General features: G+C 40.5%; 1 protein-coding gene across 1 annotated transcript; it reads left to right on the top strand.

Moving 5' to 3' along the window:
• The first annotated feature begins 796 nt into the window (after positions 1 to 796).
• Positions 797 to 3376, top strand: LOC142520543 (trihelix transcription factor DF1-like). Its single transcript, XM_075623566.1, has 2 exons — positions 797 to 1272; positions 1643 to 3376. The coding sequence occupies exons 1-2, from the start codon at positions 1013 to 1015 to the stop codon at positions 3003 to 3005; spliced, it is 1623 nt and encodes a 540-aa protein (XP_075479681.1). The 5' UTR covers positions 797 to 1012; the 3' UTR covers positions 3006 to 3376.
• The last annotated feature ends 17738 nt before the right edge of the window (positions 3377 to 21114 follow it).

Raw genomic sequence — 21114 nt, 5'->3', positions numbered from 1 at the left:
ATACATGTTGAAAATACAATCTTTATATATTTCATTACACAATTTAATAGGTGACAGTTATTGTCTAATGTACAAATCAATTTCTACGTGTACACTTATGTTAATTTGGCTGTATATTTTTCGGCTTTCACATGTGGAGGCCCGTTAAATTATTACTTGCGTAGAAATTCAAATTTCTGAGAAAAGTATACTTGGTTATGTTATATAAAAATATTAAATAATTTTTTTAAATATATATATATATATAATATATATATATATATATAAAGTCGGTTATATATATATCAACCGACAAAAACTTATGTGAGACGGTCTTATGAGTCGTATTTTGTGAAACATATATCTTATTTAGGTCATCCATGAAAAAGTATTACTATTTTTATTGTGAATATCGGTAGAGTTGACACGTCTCACAGACAAAAATTCGTGAAACCGTCTCATAATAAGAGACCTACTCATATCAACCATATTTGATTTGGATGTATTTATTTTTGATTATGTATATTTACTTTTATGAAAATTTAATATTTTATCGAGAATGTCAATACGACACTTTATATTTCAGCATCATGTTCGATACACGACTAAAATTGTTATTAAAAAAAAACAAAGATGGTATAAAAAAAACTTAGATTTGGGAAATATATAACCAAAATCGTAAATATACAAAATACTCATACGATCAAAAATATAATTTTCTTTATATATAAAAAATGAAAAATTTAATTATAAAATTTAAAATATGAATTTTAGTGTGCTTCAAAAATGCCGAAAGATTCCCGAGAGGAAATGGAAAACAAAAAATTGCGCTTTCTATTTTTTCCCAAAACAAAGTAAATATAATTTCAGTGTGTGAGAGTGAGACTGACAGAGACAGATCGATCCCACCTCCCAATCTCTTCATAAAACTCGAAATTATTCACCATCCTTTTCAGAATTATTAATTTTTTTTAAAAAAAAAAATTCGTCTGTAATTTTTTTCAAGTACTGAACAAGGATCTCGTTCTTCATCATGCTTGGCGGCGCGTCAGCTGCGGAGGAGAGAGGCGGTGAGGTTGGTGCGGCCTCTAGCTCGATTTATCCAAGCATCGGTGTAGGGGAGGTGGATGAGAGCATTAGAATGGAGGAAACGGAGCACCGCCGCGGCGGGGGGGGAGGGGGAATCCGGTGGCCGAGGCAAGAAACGCTGGCTCTGCTGAAAATTCGTTCGGATATGGATGCTGTGTTCAGAGATTCGAGTCTTAAAGGGCCATTATGGGATGAAGTTTCGAGGTAAATTATGTTGTCAGAAATGGATTCATTCTAATACCAGTTCGAGGTTTTCTTGAATTTTTTCTGCAGTTAAAGGACACTGTTTTTCAGATTATTTTGCAGGATCTCGGCAACTTTCGTGGGATTTATTTTCTTGTTTAAACCTTTTTCTTTTTCTGAAAAACAAAGAAGAATAAGATTAATTTGTTCGAAAAGATTTGAACTTTGGCACCAAGATTTGAATATGAAGCCATGGAAATGAGGTTGAAGAACACAGTTTGATTTTTATCGTTTAGTTCTTGTCTGAATTAGAGCTGTTGATTCTTGATATTTATTTTATGTATATTCCTTCTTAAAAATGGTTGAGGTTTTATTTGATTTTGCCAATCAGAAAAATGGGGGAGCTTGGTTTCCAACGAAGTGCCAAGAAATGCAAGGAGAAGTTCGAGAACGTATACAAATACCACAAGAGAACCAAAGATGGCCGAGCATCGAAGCCGGAAGGCAAAAGTTACCGGTTTTTCGATCAATTAGCGGCTTTGGAGACCACGCCGCCGCCGCCCCCCTTCAATCCTCCTCCGGCAGCCCTGGCAGCGGCGTCAACGCAACCGATCCCTCCCAACACGACGACCCCACCTCATATCAGCACTGTTTCATCGATCCCATCGAGTAAAATGCCTCAGAACACCACACATTCTTCGATATACCAATTACAAGTGCCTCAAATCCGACGTTTCGATCGACCCACCGGCAGCCAGGCGTCGGATTCGACTTCTTCTTCGACTTCATCCGACGAGAGCATACAGAAACGGCGGGGGAGGAAGAGGAAATGGAAGGATTTCTTCGGGGGGTTGATGGCAGATGTGATTCAGAAGCAGCAGGAGCTGCAGAAGCAATTCTTGGATACGCTTGAGAAACGTGAGATCGACCGAGTGGCGAGGGAGGAAGCTCGGAGGAATCAAGAGATGGCGAGGATTAACCGGGAACACGACCTTTTAGTCCAAGAAAGATCCATCGCCGCCGCCAAAGACGCAGCGGTGATCGCATTCTTGCAGAAGATCACCGAACAAAACTTGCAAATCCCGTTAAGCAATAGCATCGAAGTACAGCAATTACTCCAAAGCACACTCCCGCCGCCACTGGCAGTGCCTGTTCGACCACCGGTGCCACCAGCACAACCAGCCCCGACAGTGACACCTGCAAAAATTGTGGATACTCCTCCGAAAACCGACAACAGCGGCGATGATAAAGATACTAATCTTCCCTCGACCTCATCGCGGTGGCCTAAAGCCGAAACCGAAGCACTTATCCAACTCCGAACAAATCTTGATCTCAAATACCATGACAGCGGAGCAAAAGGGCCTCTCTGGGAGGAAGTCTCCGCCGCCATGGCGAAAATAGGCTACAACAGGAGCTCGAAACGATGCAAGGAGAAATGGGAGAACATAAACAAGTATTTCAAGAAAGTGAAAGAGAGCAACAAGAAGAGACCCGAAGACTCGAAGACATGCCCGTATTTCCAACAGCTCGACGCCATATACAAAGAAAGAGCTAAAACCGAATCCGCCACCGACAGAACTGTGGTCCCGATAATGGCCATGCCGGAGCAGCAATGGCCGCTGCCGGAAAAGCTACACGATCAAGATAACAGCGAAAATATAGACGAGTACGACGATGACGATGAAGACGACAACGAAGGAGGGGGATCATATGAGATGATAACGAACAAGATCAAGCCATCAAACACAGAGTAGTCGATGAATTTATTACAATCTTTTTGCATCGATTTGTCAACGGAAACGCTCGTTGAATCATGAAAAAAGTGGATCAAGGCAAGTGGGATGAAGAAAAATGGTGGTGGGGACATTTGCTGGAGGTGTCAGGAGCAGCGGAGGGGGTCAAAAACTCCGGTTGGCGGTGAAATGTTTGGAAATTACTACAGTAGAAACGGATGGGGAAGATGAGATTTGTGGGTAAATTTTCGATTTTATTATTTGTTTTAGTTTTATTATTTATTATTTATTGATTTGGAAATTTAAAAATAAATGAGAAATTGGGTGAAAAATATTTATATATAGAGTTGCAAATTTTTATTTTAATTTTTTTAATGTATCATACTTTCTTATTTGAATTTTTTTTTTCTGTAAATTGAGTTTGTTAATGTAATAATATATAATACTTTAGTGAAATATAGATATTAAAATCATTGACTAAAATTTTACTTTATTCTATAAATATGGTTGATTATATCAAACTTGTGTGGGACGATCTCACGAATCGTATTTTGTGAGACGGATATCTTATTTGAGTAATCAATGAAAAAGTATTACTTTTTATGCTAAGAGTATTACTTTTTATTGTGAATATCGGTAGGGTTGACCCGTTTTACAAATAAAGATTCGTGAGACCGTCTCAAAAGAGACCTACTCTAAAAAGTAATACTTAAAAGTAATATCTTTTCATGGATGATCTAAATAGGATACCAGTCTCACAAATATGACCCGTGAGACCGTATCACGCAAGTTTTTACCCAAAATTTATGTCTAGTGATACTTACTGAAATTGGACCCTAAATTTTTCGTGAGTATCAATCCTTATGATTTGTTAAGTTTAAATATATTATATATTGCATGATGACAGTTTTTAACAAATATTTCGTTTGTTTTGATCTTGCATATGACCTTGTCTAGTATGATTAAACTAGACACCTATAATCAAATATGGGAGTTAAGCCACACATTATGATTGAGTCAAGGGAATTAAGTCAGAAACTCATGATCCAATCTGGAGAGTTAAGCCAGACATTATGATTAAGTCTGTGGAGTTAAGCCAGAAACTCATGATCTAATTTGCAGAGTTAAACAAGATATTTGATGTTTATTGTGTGTGAAATATTAAATCTACTCGTGAATAAATTTGATTTGTGATTTATAAAAGTGTTGTGATATTCTTAAACCAGAAAATATGTTCCCTCCATATAATCAAGCGACGAACATATCACTCATCCCTTGTACCCTTTTCAGATGCACTGTTGATTTCATGTTTGAGGCAGTAAAGCAATTTATTTAATGTTTTGAATAAATATCGTTTATCTTGGGTTTAGTGTTCTTTTATAAATATATTTTTAACTGTTAATTTTGATAATACTGTCGATGTTAATGCCAAACACCTCGAGTATGACAAATACCAACTTATAGAAGAAATTTATAATATTCATGTACCAAACCTCAAGTTATGTCTATGCTGCACATAAATTATGATAATCAAGAAACACAAGATAACTTAATTGTCCAGACGCAGGCTTTGAAATTATCCTGAGCCTGAAATCACAAATAAGATCGTTAGGAGGGGGCCAGGAGGGTGTCCTGGCGTAGCCCCTCCGACGCTCAAGTCAGAGACTGAGGATATATGGGGGGAGCAGCAAAGGGTGCTGTCGAAAACAATATAGTGAATCCTTCAACTGAACGCTCAAACCTGGTATTTATAGGAGAATACCTGGGCCATTGGTGGGCCTGCCTTCCATTTGGGCTGGGGATGGGCCAAGAGTAGTGGGCCCATCCATGGGCTCATCCATGGGGTATCACCAGTCTCCCCTTCGCGAGTCGAACTGAATCGTAGGTTCAAAGTTCGATTAATTGAGTTGTCCTCGATTTATCAGCGACGAAGGCATACCGTGTTAGAGAAATTTACTTGGTTTGTCGTCAACGAACGATGTTACCGGCGCGAAAATTACGGGGATCGATTTCAGAAATAATCATTCGCAAGGGTAAGGGCGTGCAAAAATTTGGAAAAAAATCAAATTGTAATCCTGCTTTCAAGGGAAAGATTTGGTTGGACCTCCCCTATAAATAGAGGTCACCTTCTCATTCCAATTTCACTTCCCCTACATAATTTCCTCTGCAACTCACTCACCAGCTCTCCCCCGTACACTCCCGTGCCCACCATCGAACACCCTCGCCCTACTGCCGTGAGTTCGCCTCGGCGCGGCGCAAACTCGTCCCTACCCTCCGCCTTGCGCTCGTCCCCAGCACGCACCCAGCTCGCCCGGCGCGCCCTCGCCCTGCACGAGCCGAGCCCACGCCACCGCACCAGCCAAGCTCTCGCCCAACCCACACGTTCGCCTCGCCCCCGCCCACACGCTCACCCTCGCCCAAGCCTTGCCCCAGCCTCGCCACTCTCGCCCAACCCACACGTTCGCCTCGCCACGCTCACACGCTCACCCTCGCCCAAGCCTTGCCCCTGCCTCGCCACTTCGCCCTCGCCCAAGCGCAGCCTACGCGTGCCTTGCCTTGCCACGCTCGCCCCAGCCCCACGCTCGCCCGAGTCACACTCTCACCCTCGCCACGCTCGCCCCCGCCGCACGCTCGCCCGGTGCTCGCGACGCTCGCCCTAGCCATACGCTCATCCTCGCCCAAGCCTTGCCCCAGCCTCGCCAAGTCCTCGTCGAGCTCGCCCGGTGTTCGGGACGCTCGCCCCAGTCACACGCTCGCCCGGTGCGCCTCTCGCCCTGCACGAGCGTTCGCCCAGCGCGCCACAGCCCCCCGCTTGCCCGCGCATCTGATCGCCCAAGCGCGCCACAGCCCAGCGCACCTCGCCCATTGCCTCGCTACGCTCGCCCCAGCCCAGCCGCTCGCTTCCTCGCCTAGCCCCGTGCCACGCTTGCCCGAGCGCCCCGACAGCTAGGGATGTAAATGAACCAAACCGTTTGTGAGCTATTCGAAGCTCAGTTCGATAAAATCTCGTTTGAGCTCGTTTAATGAGGCTCGTTAAGATAAACAAACCAAACTCAAGCTTTACAGTATTCGGCTCGTTAGCTCGTGAACATGTTCGTTGGTAAGTTCATGAGTAATCTTTTAGATGAAAAAATAATAGTTTTAATATTTGATTTATTATTTTGCATATTATTTATAAAATATATAGAAAAATCTATTAAATTTAGTTATTATAATAAATTTACAAATTTTAATAAGAACAATATATTTTTCTTTAAATATATAATTTAATTTTAATTAATTTAATGAAAATTTAAATGTATAATTCACATTTATTTAAGCTTGTTTAGGCTCGATAAAGGCTTGAATAAGCTCGTGATCCATTCATATATTCGTTAAATAAAGCTCGAGCTCGGCTCGATTATAAACGAACCAAGCTCAAACATTCAAGAGTTCGGCTCGGCTCGACTCGATTACATCCCTACCGACAGTTACGCTCGCCCGGCGCGCCCCCGCCCCGCACGAGCGTGCATCGCACTTGTGCTCGTCACCGGCTCATCCTTGCGGTTTCTTCAGTATTCTCTCACGTTTCTTCCGGGTCAGTTCTCTCCTTTTGCTGTTTGATTATCCATAACACTTATGTCTTTTTCCGATTCCGAGTCTAGTTCTTCGAGTGACCTCAAGAGGTTTAGTGAGTCTAGCGAGTCTAGCAGGTCTAGTGAGTCTAGCCGAAGTAGTACTTCCCTCGCTGATCCTGATTTTACCCTTGATTCTCACGAGGTGGAAATCACCACTCATAGCCTTCCTGGTAAGGAAGTTCGCCATGTGACCCAACAAATGAACATATCTAAAGCAGATAACCTACGGTACGGTCATTTGTCATCTCACATCCCTCCTGGTAGCGAGTCGAAACTTAGGACTCTGTGGCACATTCCTTCCTCCCATCAAATCATCATTCCTTCACCTAAGGACCGACCCTATCTAGCCCCTAAGGGCTATTATACTTTCTTTCAGCACCACCTTGATGCTGGTCTTCGTTTTCCCTTGTGCGATTTCCTTCAAGAGTTGAGCAAGTACTATCAGGTGCATTTAGGTTTACTCACTCCCAACGCTTTTCGCTCGATATGCTGCTTCTCCGTGCTATTTAGGGCCTTAGACCTTCCCTTGAACTGCACCACTTTCTCTTATTTCCTGGTTTTAGCCAAGTCTAAAGAAGGACCTTTCTATGTGACCTCTCGGTCTAGCCACAATCTTTTTGACGGGGCTCTCAGTCATGTGAAGGATTGGAAAAAATATTACTTCTTTATCCAGCCTCCTAAGGAATTGACCTGTTTCACGGATTGGTACCCTATTTTCACCAAGCCCGACCTTTCCAAGGTTTACAAGAAAGATAAGGAGTATCTGGAGATAATGAGTGTATTAGGAGATCGATGCTTTAGCATTTCACAACTTCTGTCGGAAGATCTCCTGTGCCATGCCGGGTTAAGTCCCGCAAAAATTAAACTGAAGGAGGACGCTGGTAGATATTCTCATCTCTTCACCCTTTCTGTCTCTCTTTCGCTTATTGTGTTCTTTGATGATATTCTCATTTGGTTCATTGTTTTTATTTGCAGGTGTTAGAATCATGAATGCCGCACTGCAACGTGAGATTGCGAAAAAGAAAGTTGGGAGTTCATCCTCTGCTCCACAGAAATCAGTCGTTCCAGCAGTCACGACGGGCACAAAGGGAGATTGCAATGCTGCTGAGAAGAAGAAAACAGGTTCTTGCTCCACTACTGCGAAGAGGCCTGCTAGCTCCCCTACTGCTGCGAAGAAGAAGGCAGGCTCATTCTCCTCCGCCCCAAAGCAAGCCTCCTCTCCACCTCCTCCGCCTGGTAAGAAGAAGGCGTCCATTGATCCTAGCCCGTCAGTCCCGAATTCTGGTAAGCGCAAGATTTCTGAGATCTCAGTCGTGTCGGTCTCTTCTCCAGAAGGGTCAGGGTCGGATGAGGGGCCTCCCCCTGAATCGGGGTTGCATCCTCTATACACATCAGATACGGCCATCTTGGGGCGGGGTCCTACTCAGCTGGCTCAGAAGATAATGTATCAGCTTCCTTCCGACGCGGATGCCGCGTTCATGAATTCACTGGGGTGGTCTGACCTCACTCGCCGGACATGCAGCAGCATCACTGAAATATATTTCTCCTTCTAGTCTCTAGATTGATGTCCAATACATGTATGATTTTCTTGTCATCTTTTCACTCTTGTCTACTTATCCAAGGCATGATGTACATAGGGGAGTTGGTGGAGCGTGCCAACGCCACTCGATCTACTTGCCTGCCAAGACTTGCGTAAGGACATGGCTCTTCGTGAACAGCTCCAGGCTACTATCGATGAGATGAAAGCGACACATGCTAAGGAGCTTTCGGAGTCCCAAGCTCGAGGTGACGAGCTTCTATAGGAAAAACAAGAGCTTCTGAAAGAGAAACACGAGCTTCAGCGACTGACAGAGGACAGTGTGAGGGAGAACCAGAGGCTGAAGGAAGAGTTAAAGACTGCTCAAGCTGAGGCAGCACAAATCCATAGGGACCTCAAGGACGCCAAGGCGCAACACGCTTCCGAAGCCTCTTCATTCAAGGAAGAATTCCTCAAGTCTGAGGAGTTCAACGATATTTGCGCTCCTAAAGCTTATCATTTCCTGGAGGTGGGTTTCGAGGGTGCGGTTGTGTAAGGCCCGAGGATTTAGTTATCATAATCAGATTTGTTTTGTTGATAATTAAGGTGATTGTAGACGCATTGTATCGGACCGGAAGAGACGAGAAAGTAGATGCAATTTTTGGTGTGAGATGAGCTCGGCGCATATGCTCCACCAGCCCGGCGCATATGCGCGACATGTCCAGAACCTGCGGCGCATATGCGCGAGTAGATACGCGCATATGCGCGACACGTCCAGAATCTTCGGCGCATATGCGCGAGTAGATCCGCGCATATGCGCTAGGGGCAGATTTGTTAAGTGCCGAGACAGAACTTCTCGCGCACATGCGCGAGCTGAGGACGCGCATATGCGCGAGAAATCCAGCATGAAACCTTATGTTGACACATGGCTTGGACCTATATAATGTACAAAATCTTCATTCTTCATGCCATCAGAGAACACCGAGAGAAGGAAATTCAGAAGAAGCCTCCTCACTCTATTTTATCTTAGAAATAAGATTTTGAAGAATCCAACCAACCGAATTTGAATCCGAATTTAGAATTTTATTCCTCTCATCACTAGCTACAAGAGGATGTAAGTATCTTTAAATTTCAGCATGTTCTGAAGTGTAGATGTTGGGGAAAGCTTGATATGATAGAGATTATGTGTTCATATGTTTGTAGTGATTGTAGATTCGAAACCAGATCGATTATCGGATATCGTATGCTATTGTTATGATTTCCAGCATATATGTGTATGAATTTCTTCAAATTTTGAGTTGCTAATGGGTAGATTATGATGGTGATGAGTTGAGGATTATGATATGTTGATATATGGTGAGATTTGAATTGATCGGTATCGCAAGTTTACGCCGTTATGCCGTCGAAATATACCGAGATTGAATATTGATCCGTATGTGTATCCTTTTGAGTTAAAAGTTGATATGGTGCATTATATATATGTCATTTCAGATTTGGTTTGACAGATTCGATATCAAGAATACGAGACTTCGACTTCTACGTACGACAAGAAGGTATAATTCAATGTTTGTTTGGGGAAGACACAACTCAAATGAGATTCAATTTGAGTTTCCCAAAAAAATCACATACTTGTTCTGTTTGTACTTTATATTGATTTATATATATGTACTGAGATAGGAGTGTCATTGGTAGATACGCCAATTTTCTAAACGTTCGGTGATATCGATGCTTCAGATCAGATTCACTCCGATTGTAGATTTCGATACAGACCAGACCGAAGTTTAGGAATAAGATGTAACGCCACCACGATTGAGAGAGTAGGTGGGAGACCTGTTACATCTTATTAACACCGGGATCCCTAGAATTAGATACGAGTCGAGTTAAAGAGTAAGAGTCGGATTTTTTTATCTGTATTCACTAATGTGTCATAATTACTGATTATGTGTTATGATTTGTATTAAACTGCATGACATGCATGTATACATGTTTTATACTGGGATTTATTCTCACCGGAGTTTTCGGCTGTTGTTGTGTCTGTATGTGTGCATAACAACAGGTAGGGTAGGATCTGGGTCGCAACAGAGATGAGAGATGGATATAGCGTAGTGATCACGGGCATAACAGATGTACTAGTAGTTTGTACTTTTGTCATGTACTGTATTTGAATACTGGTTTGTTGAATATGTACTGGACAAGACATGTATATTATGTTTGTAGAGATAAAATAAATAAAGACCTTGTGCATGTTTATATACATTTGAATTAATGTTAAAAGCAAAAATTTGACCCACATTTTCTAGCAAAGATCCAACTAATCCCAAAAAGAATCGAGTTAGAGCCCGGGTCCCCACATCAGGTGGTATCAGAGCAGTAGATTCTGTAGACTGAGATAGAATAGAATGAGCGGGGTAGATCGAGTCTTCTTCCTTGCTTTTGATGTGCTAGCATGATTTATTGCTTTCCCTATTACATGTTGTATTGTTATCTGAATTGATTTACAGCATGTACTTGTAAAGACTGAATCAGAACCGATTCTGGATCAGAGCTATATGATCAGAGGAGGGCTGAGACAGATTGTATAGACTGTGTACTAATCTGTTTGATAATCAGATATGCCACCTAGAAGAATACCACAACCAGCTGCAGGTCAAGTGCCAGAACAAGGTAGTACGTCAGGTACTCAGATGGACGTTACTGCGACACCTATGGAGACGTTATTAAAGAGGTTTCAGTCATTCCATCCCCCGACTTTGAAGGGCATGGAGAATGCAGTGGATTGTGAGAGCTGGTTAGACGATATAGAGATGTTGTTTGAATCTCTTGCCTATACAGATGAACGAAGAGTGAAGTTGATTGGGCATCAATTAATGGAAGTGGCCAAGAGTTGGTGGCTTACCACGAAACGAGCATTGGAGCATAGAGGTATTGATATTACTTGGAAGGTATTCAAGGATGAATTTTATCAACGTTTCTTTCCAGTCTCCTATCGAAAAGACAAAAGGGCAGAATTTGCCAACTTGAGACAGGGGCAATGGAACATAGAAGAGTATGTTGCCAAATTTTCTTCCTTGCTTCGATTTGCGCCACACGTGGCAGGAAATGACGAAGCGGTCGCGGACCAGTTCATCAATGGTTTAAACCCTGATATTTTTACTTTGGTGAACACGAGACGACCCAACACCTTTTCTGATGCACTGAACAGAGCGAAAGGAGCAGAGGCTAGCTTGATTAGGCAGCGAGGAGCTTCCTATAGTGCTCAGAGTCAGAGACAGCCACAGCCCGCCACACAGTTTCCACCACCTCCTCCTCGATTTGATAGTGGAAGCAGTAGTAGTAGCAAGAAAGATTCTTTGAAAGCTAAAGGCAAGCAGTTCAAGAGATCAGGGAGCAGTTCGTCGAGCTCCAGTGGACCCCGACAGGGAGGTCCTGGTCAGAGTGCAGAGTATGCATGTGTATACTGCCGTTCTTGTGGAGGACGACATGCCACAGAGCAGTTTCAAGGAGTGATGGGCAGATGTAACATATGTAGGCAACAGGGACATTTCGCCAAAGTCTGTCCACAGAGAGGTGCATAGAGATTTCAGGGTGCAGGGTCATCTGCATCAGTGACTCAGCCTGAGAGGCAAGCTTCGTCTGTCCATTCCTTTCAGCCAACGCCTACACAGTCCCAGCCTAGAGCCAGAGGTGGCCAGACAGTGAGCCAACCTCCCAGAAAACAGGCTCAGGTGTTTGCATTGACGGAGGAGCAGGCCCAAGATGCACCAGATGATGTGATTACAGGTAACTGTTTTCTTTGTGGTTATCCTGCCTATGTATTGATAGATACAGGTGCATCACATACATTCATATCAGAATGTTTTGCATTGATACATGCATTGCCTGTCGAGTCATTGTCTGCTGTAGTGTCTATTACTTCTCCGTTGGGAAGTGGTTTGATATCCGTGACATCAGTTAGACATTGTATACTACAGTTTGAGGGACATGAGATTGATTTAGACTGTGTTGTACTTGGCTTATCTGATTTTGATTGCATTGTTGGGATTGACATGTTAACTAAGTACAGAGCCACCGTAGACTGTTTTCACAAGATTGTCAGATTCAGACCTGAAATGACAGAAGAGTGGAAATTCTACGGTAAGGGTTCCAGATCTCGGATTCCCTTAGTATCTGCTTTGACTATGAGTAGATTGCTGCATAAAGGAGCAGAGGGGTTCCTTATTTACTCTGTAGACCTACAGAAATCGAGCCCGACATTTGCAGATTTGCCAATAGTACGGGAGTTTGCAGATGTATTTTCAGATGAGATCCCAGGGTTACCCCCAGCCCGAGAGGTAAATTTTAGCGTTGATCTTATTCTAGGTACCGTTCCTATATCTCGAGCTCCGTATAGGATGGCGCCGATAGAGTTGAAAGAATTGAAAGCACAGTTAGAAGATCTTCTAGCCAAGGGATATATCAGACCCAGTGTATCTCCTTGGGGCGCTCCAGTGCTATTCGTGAGCAAGAAAGATGGTTCCATGAGATTATGCATCGATTACCGGCAACTGAATAAAGCAACGGTGAAGAATAAATATCCATTGCCACGTATCGACGATTTATTTGATCAGTTACAGGGATCATCTGTCTATTCCAAGATTGATTTGCGATCGGGATATCACCAGTTGAGAGTTAGAGATGTGGACATACCGAAGACAGCATTCCGAACCAGGTATGGACATTATTAGTTTGTTGTCATGCCTTTTGGTTTAACGAATGCTCCAGCGGTGTTTATGGGATTGATGAACCGTGTCTTTCAGAGGTATTTGGATGAGTTTGTGATTGTTTTTATTGACTGATATCTTGGTGTATTCTAAGAATCTGAGTGAGCATGCCAATCATTTGAGAATTGTATTGCAAACGTTGAGAAATGAGAGATTATTTGCTAAACTGTCAAAAGTGTGAGTTTTGGCTAAGACAGGTTGTCTTTTTGGGGCATATCATATCTGGAGACGGTATATATGTTGACCCGAGCAAAGTCGAGACAGTGATCAGTTGGCCTAGACCGACTTCTGTACCAGAGATACGTAGTTTCATGGGTCTAGCAGGGTACTACCGACGATTTATCAAAGATTTCTCCAGTATAGCAAACCGATTACCCAGTTGACACAGAAGAATGCGCCATATGTGTGGTCTGAAGCCTGTGAGGCTAGTTTTGTGGAGTTGAAGAGACGACTGACCAGTGCTCCAGTATTGACGATACCTTCAGGTACTGGTGATTTCGTTGTATATTGTAATGCATCTCACAGAGGGTTAGGATGTGTTCCTATGCAGCGAGGACATGTGATCGCATATGCCTCGAGACAGTTGAAGCCACACGAGACACGCTACCCAATTCATGATCTGGAATTGGCGGCTATCGTATTTGCATTGAAGATTTGGCGTCACTATCTTTATGGCGAGAAATTTGAGATTTAATCTGATCACAAAAGCCTGAAGTATTTATTTTCTCAGTCAGAGTTGAACATGAGGCAGCGTAGATGGCTCGATTTGCTGAAGGATTTTGATTGCGAGATCAAATACTATCCAGGGAAGTCAAATGCAGCAGCGGATGCCTTGAGTCGAAAGGTATGTTCCCTATCCTTATCGACGATAGATGTTTCGAATTTAGTTGAAGATTGCTGTTTGTCTGGTTTAGCATTTGACACAGATAGTAGACCATTGAGACTTGCTTCGATTCAAGTTGAACTAGATTTGATTATGAGAATCAAAGAAGCACAAAGAACTGATCAGAATATTCAGAAGTCGATTCATATGGTCATATCAGGGCATTTGTCAGAATATCAGGTACTTGATCATGTTCTGTATGTGAATAACCGTCTTGTAGTGCCAGATATTTCAGAATTGAAACAACAGATTATGTCAGAAGCGCACTGTAGTCGGTTCAGCATTCATCATGGTGGCAGGAAAATGTACAACGATTTGAAGACACAATTCTGGTGGAAACATGATGAAGTCAGATATTGCAGAATTTGTGTTTAAGTGCTTGAATTGCCAACAGGTAAAGGCCGAGAGAAAGAAGCCCGGAGGTTTACTTCAGAGTTTATCTATTCCAGAATGGAAATGAGATCACATTTCCATGGATTTCGTGACGAAGTTACCTCGATCCTCCCGGGTCCTGTGACGCGATTTGGGTCATTATTGACAGATTGACCAAATCAGCTTGTTTTATTCCGTACAGAATAACATATCGACACGATCAGATGGCCGAGATATATGTCCGAGAAGTAGTCAGATTGCATGGTGTGCCGAAGTCTATCGTATCAGATCGTGATCCACAATTCACTTCACACTTTTGGCACAGTTTACAGCAGGCTTTAGGTACGAAATTGCACCTGAGTACTGCCTATCATCCCCAGACAGATGGACAGTCAGAGCGGACTATCCAGACTTAAGAGGACATGTTGAGAGCTGTAGTGCTAGATTTCGGCACTAGTTGGCAAGATTCACTGCCACTTTGTGAATTCTCGTACAACAACAGCTATCAGACGAGTATCGAGATGGCACCGTTTGAAGCTTTGTATGGCAAGAAGTGCATATCTCCGTTGTACTGGGATGATATATCTGAGGTACCAGAACTTGGGCCTGATATGATTCGTGAAATGACTGAGAAGGTAAAGATCATTCAGAAGAGAATGAAGGCAGCGCATGATAGACAAGCCAAATATGCCAATATCAGACGTAGACCTTTGGTATTTGAACAAGGAGACAGAGTGTTTTTAAAGATTTCTCCTTCAGAGACATTGTCAGATTTGGCAAGCGTGGAAAGTTGTCTCCTAGATACATCGGTCCTTATGAGATTCTGGAGAAGATTGGCGATCGAGCATATCGACTGGCTCTTCCTCCTTCTTTATCTGGGATACATGACGTTTTTCATGTATCGATGTTGCGTAGATATATGCCAGATATTTCTCATTTCATTCAGCCTGACGAAGCCGAGCTTGATCAGACGTTGAGTTATGTTGAGCAACCGATACAGATTATTGATCGGAAAGAGAAGCAGCTCAGAACGAAGATTATTCCACTTGTAAAAGTTCAATGGAATCGTCATGGCATCGAGGAAGCGACTTGGGAGACAGAAGCAGATATGAGACAGAGATATCCTGAGCTATTTCTATGACGTGAGTATTTATTCAGTTTTGATTATATTGCATCTTGTATATACTTCGATTGATTGAAGTCGATTTCGAGGACGAAATCTTTTCTTAGCGGGGGAGAAATGTAAGGCCCGAGGATTTAGTTATCATAATCAGATTTGTTTTGTTGATAATTAAGGTGATTGTAGACGCATTGTATCGGACCGGAAGAGACGAGAAAGTAGATGCAAATATAACTAGCTGAATATCACAGACAGTAATTCAACTAAGCCGACAAGGCTCCCAAGCATCATAAATTAAATCCAAATAACAATACAGATACATGGGGCATCTCCCCGGATAATAAAACATGACATAAAACTGACCACTCAAAATATATTAATATAACTAGCTGGGAGACTCCGACGAACCAAAACCAGACAATCAAACCTCAACCACTCGCTCCGCTAGCGGAATCTCTACCTGGTGCTGCAAAACCACTCGGGAGATCTACCATGTTGCCCAAAAGGAACTACAACAGCACTGAGGTTATGATTATGGTAGAAACAGTTCAACAAATATAATAATAACATAAATCATGCATCATGATATGTAGATGAAATATGAAATGCATGAACAAGGTTCAATATCAACAGGGAAAAGAGAGCCAAACGAACGATACGATCAACAAAAGTTGTGCTCGAGCAACACACAAGGGAGCTACATCGTCATGCAGCTAAACCGCCATGCCAAGTATGCGAGGTATGCCAGACTGTGCTAGTCAACATCCCAAACTCGGCCTCCATACAGCTGTAACAATATATAATAAGAATGACAAACAACCAGAACTGGATATCACAATCATAGTGCTCACCTCGAGGGCTACACTAACAATGGGATTGATCAATCTTAACTACAATTTCAGGTGTATCGGTATAGGCCTATCAGCCACATCCTGATCCCGAGTTATACAACAATCATTGCTGAATAACAATGAATAAAAGTAACCGGTCAACAAGAACAATAATGCTCAATATGTATGTCATAATAGTATGCCCTAAACTAAATGTCATATAACTGAACATATAACTCAATAAGGCATTTAACAATTCAAAAACAATTCACATAATCACATAAACAACAATAACAATACATAAATATGCTTAAAACATAATTTAAGTGTTATCGTGGTATGTTATTGAACTGTAACATACATACCAACTAACTACGATCAATGCACAACTTTAAAGATCCTTGGCCTAAAACACATAACAATAACCCGAATAATCCCACATTTCACCGGAAGAAATCAACAAAGAGTATGATCATTTCGACGTGATTAAATGCCCAAAACAGAAATCATGAAACTACCTTCATTTACAGTTCCTCATTCAGCATTTAAGAGCATAAAATTCATATCTCATTCAATATTGACTAAAATCAATATCCATCAATTGGAAATGAAAGAATATCAATTATCTAAGTTTTTCTAGAAGAAACCATTTTCAGAACCTTGGTAGACAAATCCCAAAATTAAAAAGAACAAGCTACTACTCACAAAATTTGTGGACATAAATCTAAAAATGAGAAGTTTCAGTAAAATGTGCATAACATATTCAATTCTTAATGAAATTTAACGATTCAAGTCTCATTCCAAAGATAACACATAGCTTTAGAACTTTAATTCTATCCAATGATCCATAATCCAATTGCAAAAAGGTCAAAATCTCGAATTACAGTAGTCATTCTACACAGTTCAAACACAGAGTTTCATTTTGACATAATTTGGTAGAAAAATCATATCAAATCTGTTTCTAATTGAAATTCCATTTTTCCAGCGGCTATAGCAAGTTAACAAACCGTTCTACAAGTTCTATGTGAACCACAAGACGAGATTCTTAGTGCAAATACACATAAACTCGAAAATCAGAAGTAAAAGCTCACCAAATCAGACAAGAACTGTGCAGATACAGCTGAAATCAGCAGCTTTGATCCAGCTGAATACTTGCTCGAAATTAATGATTTATGGCTTGAATCGAAGCTTATGATATACTAACAGAACCATTCAAGAATTTTTAAGTTTCGAGCTTGGACGGAGGAGTTATGGCGATTCTACGACAGCTGCTACAGTGGCTTCGCGGAGAATTGGTTAAGAAGATGGGTTTACAGGAATGGGTTGCTTTTTCTTCTTACTTTTTTTGTTAAGTGAGTGTTTGCATATAAGTATTGTATATTTGTTTACTAAAGTAGTAACTTGAGACAAATTATCTCGATTTTGCATTTAATTGATCTTGTGTGTTATATCAATCTCTATATATATTTTATATCATATTAACTCTGATATTCTAAAATACATATTTTTAACACATCTTCAAAAATTATTTGACATAAATAATTATTTTAATTTATCAACTCAATAATTATTCTAATTATGTCAAATTATCGGATAATATATTCTAGGGCCTTACCCGCGCTCGCAAGCCAAACTCTTTCTGGACAGCATTAGGATTTCATGCATCTGTGCCTACCGCCTTAGCTAGACAAGTTTTAAGGTGGATAAGCTTGATTTTCTCATAATCCTCCTTTCTTTTTCTCTCCAGTTTTGAAGGAAAAACAAGGAATATAATTCAAGTTTTATCATCTGAATCTACTTCGAAACGTTGTCAAAACTCAAAACAAACTAAATATTCAGAATCCTTGTGTTGAAGACGTTATTTTGAGGTAATTTTCACTTGGATTCAGTGCTTTTATTTATTGAATTGCTGGAATAACATGTATTTGAATTTGAAATCAATATGTGCGATAGAATAACCGACGAGAAACTAACTTTCAAAATTGAAATTGGATTATATTATGATTTCAATTTTATATGACTTTTCAAATTTTCAAAACAATTCTGGAACTCGGAATTTTTATTGTAAATGATTAGATATATATTAATGATTGTATAACAATTATATTATGATTTATAATGCGGTATGATTATCCTAATAATGTAAATGTTTAACTGAATAGCGTATAAAGAATTGATACATTCAAATATGCTATTAGAGTTGCATTTGAATGAATTCATTGATTGAAATTAATAATTTGAGTATGTAGATTTATTTTCTGTATTGAAATCCTAATTTCGGATAGAGCTACAGTAAGTTGGGGACGAAGAATTGAGATATGTTGCGACCGAGTAACATACGACATGTATCTGTGTCATACGATATATGATTAATTGATTTGACTGAAAGTATATGTCTCTATATGTCTTATTTTTTGAGTTGATGTGACATACATGACACTCATGATTGGTAAATCGGTGTATAAAATAAATATTTTGTTAACACACATCATTTTATACATACATCGATACAAGACATTCACGTTGAGATATGATTCTTGGATACCTTAATATCATTGGATTTTGATTATGTGGTTTTGAGCACAATACTATGTTTGACGTTATGTGGCCCGTAAAAACATAGACATTCGTGGCCCTATGATCGATTGGTTGAGATTTGGGATTTGATGGCGTTTTGCCGGCGCTATCATATGGATATTCTGTTATACTTAACCGAGGTCGGTGTGCCTGCTCCAGCATTGATTTGATAACGATTCAATTGATTATGATACATGCTCAGTGAATGGGCATTTGACCTGATTTCTCAACGACATACATGCATTGCATATAATATATTATTTTGTAGATATATGTTGTATTTATTACCGTTGTTCCATACAGAGCGTTTGCTCACCCCCAAGAGGGTTGTTGTTGTTTTTGTTACACCACGACACCATAACAGCTTTGATATATATATTACAGTGTCGTGGTGTAACAATTGTCTCTGCTGTGGGAGCGATCAAACCGTGACGCTTAAGTTGTTATGCGGTCTGAAATATATGACTTACATCATTATCACCGGCTATAACTTGTGATAAAGTGACAAGCACTCGATCCTACAATTGATATTAGAGCCAAGGTCATGAGCGATTCTCATTTTGCAAGAAGTGCAATTATTGGGAACGATATTGTTGGAGTGCAATATTAATTTGTCCCTGCTGAAGAGCCATCGAACCGTGTTACATGAGATGCTATAGAGTTTAAGAGATTTGAGTTTCACCACTACCATCAGCTATAGCTTTTGGTAAAACAGCAAGCGCTCGATCCTACATATAGAGTTCTCTCACTAAACCACATTTTATATGTCTAGTCCGATGAAAAAACACTAAAATTGTCAAAATTAAATTATTCTGAAATAATATAAATATGGTAGCCATATAGCCCATCATTACCATATATAAGTAGCTAGCTCGCTTTTATATTTCATACATAAATTACATATTTTCGTGTGGCCATAAAGCAAGCTCATATCAAGGGTCTTTATTGATAGCTCACAAGAAACTATTAACCAGTGTACTTATTTTGTATTTTCATTTTAATTAATTGGTTGAATTACAAGAAATTATATATGATTTGTTGAGGATAGAAACCCTACTTTTAGTGGATTTGTGAGATCTTAGGATTACTTCTTTGGTTCAATTTATTTTCATGTTAATATTTAATTATATATAATGAAAAAAAAATTGTGCCAGTTGAATGATCGATCGAGTGTACAATAAGTTTCACTCATGTGATTGAATAAAACATGGAGATAATAGTCTAAGTTTGTATTAGCGTTTGGCTTTCGAATGCAAAAAAATTTATTTAATTTGATCTAAAATAAATTTGCAGCCTTTTGGTATTCAAATCTGGGTTGCATATGATTTCTTTGGGGTGGAATATATATATGTTGTTGGCCGGACGAAAGGAAGGCTCCGGAGGTAGGTCATCGCCGACGGCGCGCAGTTGTACATGATTAAATTTTAGGTTTTCATGTGGCCATAAAGCAAGCTCATATCAAGGGTCTTGATTGATAGCTCACAAGAAACTACTAACTCGGGACAGATTGAGTTTTGTCATTGACAAAATATGTGTGTTGTGTGATCACGAAGTAGAATCGGTTATTCACCTTTACTCCAACTGCCGGATGTTTAAGAGTATGTGGAATGGGATTCGTCAATGGCTTGGCATGCGAAAAATAATGGGGATGTCAACGGAAATTTTAAGGGCATTACTCAATATAGAGGGAATGCGACGCTTGCAAGAATGAGAATTACGGCCCTTGCAGCGACAATATACCATATTAGTGTATCGAAAAATTTAGGGACTAAATTGCAATTTTCAAAAACTTAGGGACTAAAATGAAGAGAATTTGAAATTCTGGGGGGTAGAAAAGAAATTTTCGAGAAAAATTAGGGTCCTAATGAGAAAATTTCGAGAAAATTATGAGAAAATAATTATAGAAATTCCTTAAACTTCAACACGGATAGATTTGATGGTATATTTGTCGCATGAAGAATATTCATTTTAGGTGTAGCTATCTACGCATTGCTGGATTCGGGAGCTAGACATTCATTCATTTCTGAGACATTTGTCAAGAGACTAAAGATTATACCCGAGGATATGGGATTAGGCTTCAAAGTTTCTATTCCTTCTGGTGATAAAATGGTCACTTCGAGCATTGCGAGGAATCTGGAGCTTCATTTGCAAAAAGTTGTGGTTCGGGCAGATCTTATCATACTCCCAATGCCTGAATTCGACATCATTCTTGGCATGGATTGGCTAACGTTGAATGGAGGTTTGATAGATTTTCGGCAAAGGTCAGTGTCTATTCGACCACCCAGCAGGAAATCTTTTGTCTTTGAGGCAGCAAAGAACAAGCAAATGCTGCTCATCATTTCTTGCATCAGTGCGAGGAAACTTATTAAGCGAATCTGCCAAGCTTTTCTAGCATGTGTTACTTCAGCGCATGTTCCTGTCAGTCAGAAGTTAAAGGAGGTTAAGGTCGTCAGAG

Source organism: Primulina tabacum, chromosome 12, assembly GCF_025594145.1.
Source record: "Primulina tabacum isolate GXHZ01 chromosome 12, ASM2559414v2, whole genome shotgun sequence".
In the NCBI taxonomy this organism is placed as follows: Eukaryota; Viridiplantae; Streptophyta; class Magnoliopsida; order Lamiales; family Gesneriaceae; genus Primulina; species Primulina tabacum.
This window is presented reverse-complemented; position numbering and strand designations above follow the sequence as displayed.

Coding starts and splice junctions, on each gene's coding strand:
- LOC142520543 (XM_075623566.1), top strand. CDS start 1,013: ATGCTTGGCGGCGCGTCAGCTGCGGAGGAGAGAGGCGGTGAGGTTGGT. Junction 1,273..1,642: donor TTATGGGATGAAGTTTCGAG/GTAAATTATGTT, acceptor TTTGCCAATCAG/AAAAATGGGGGAGCTTGGTT.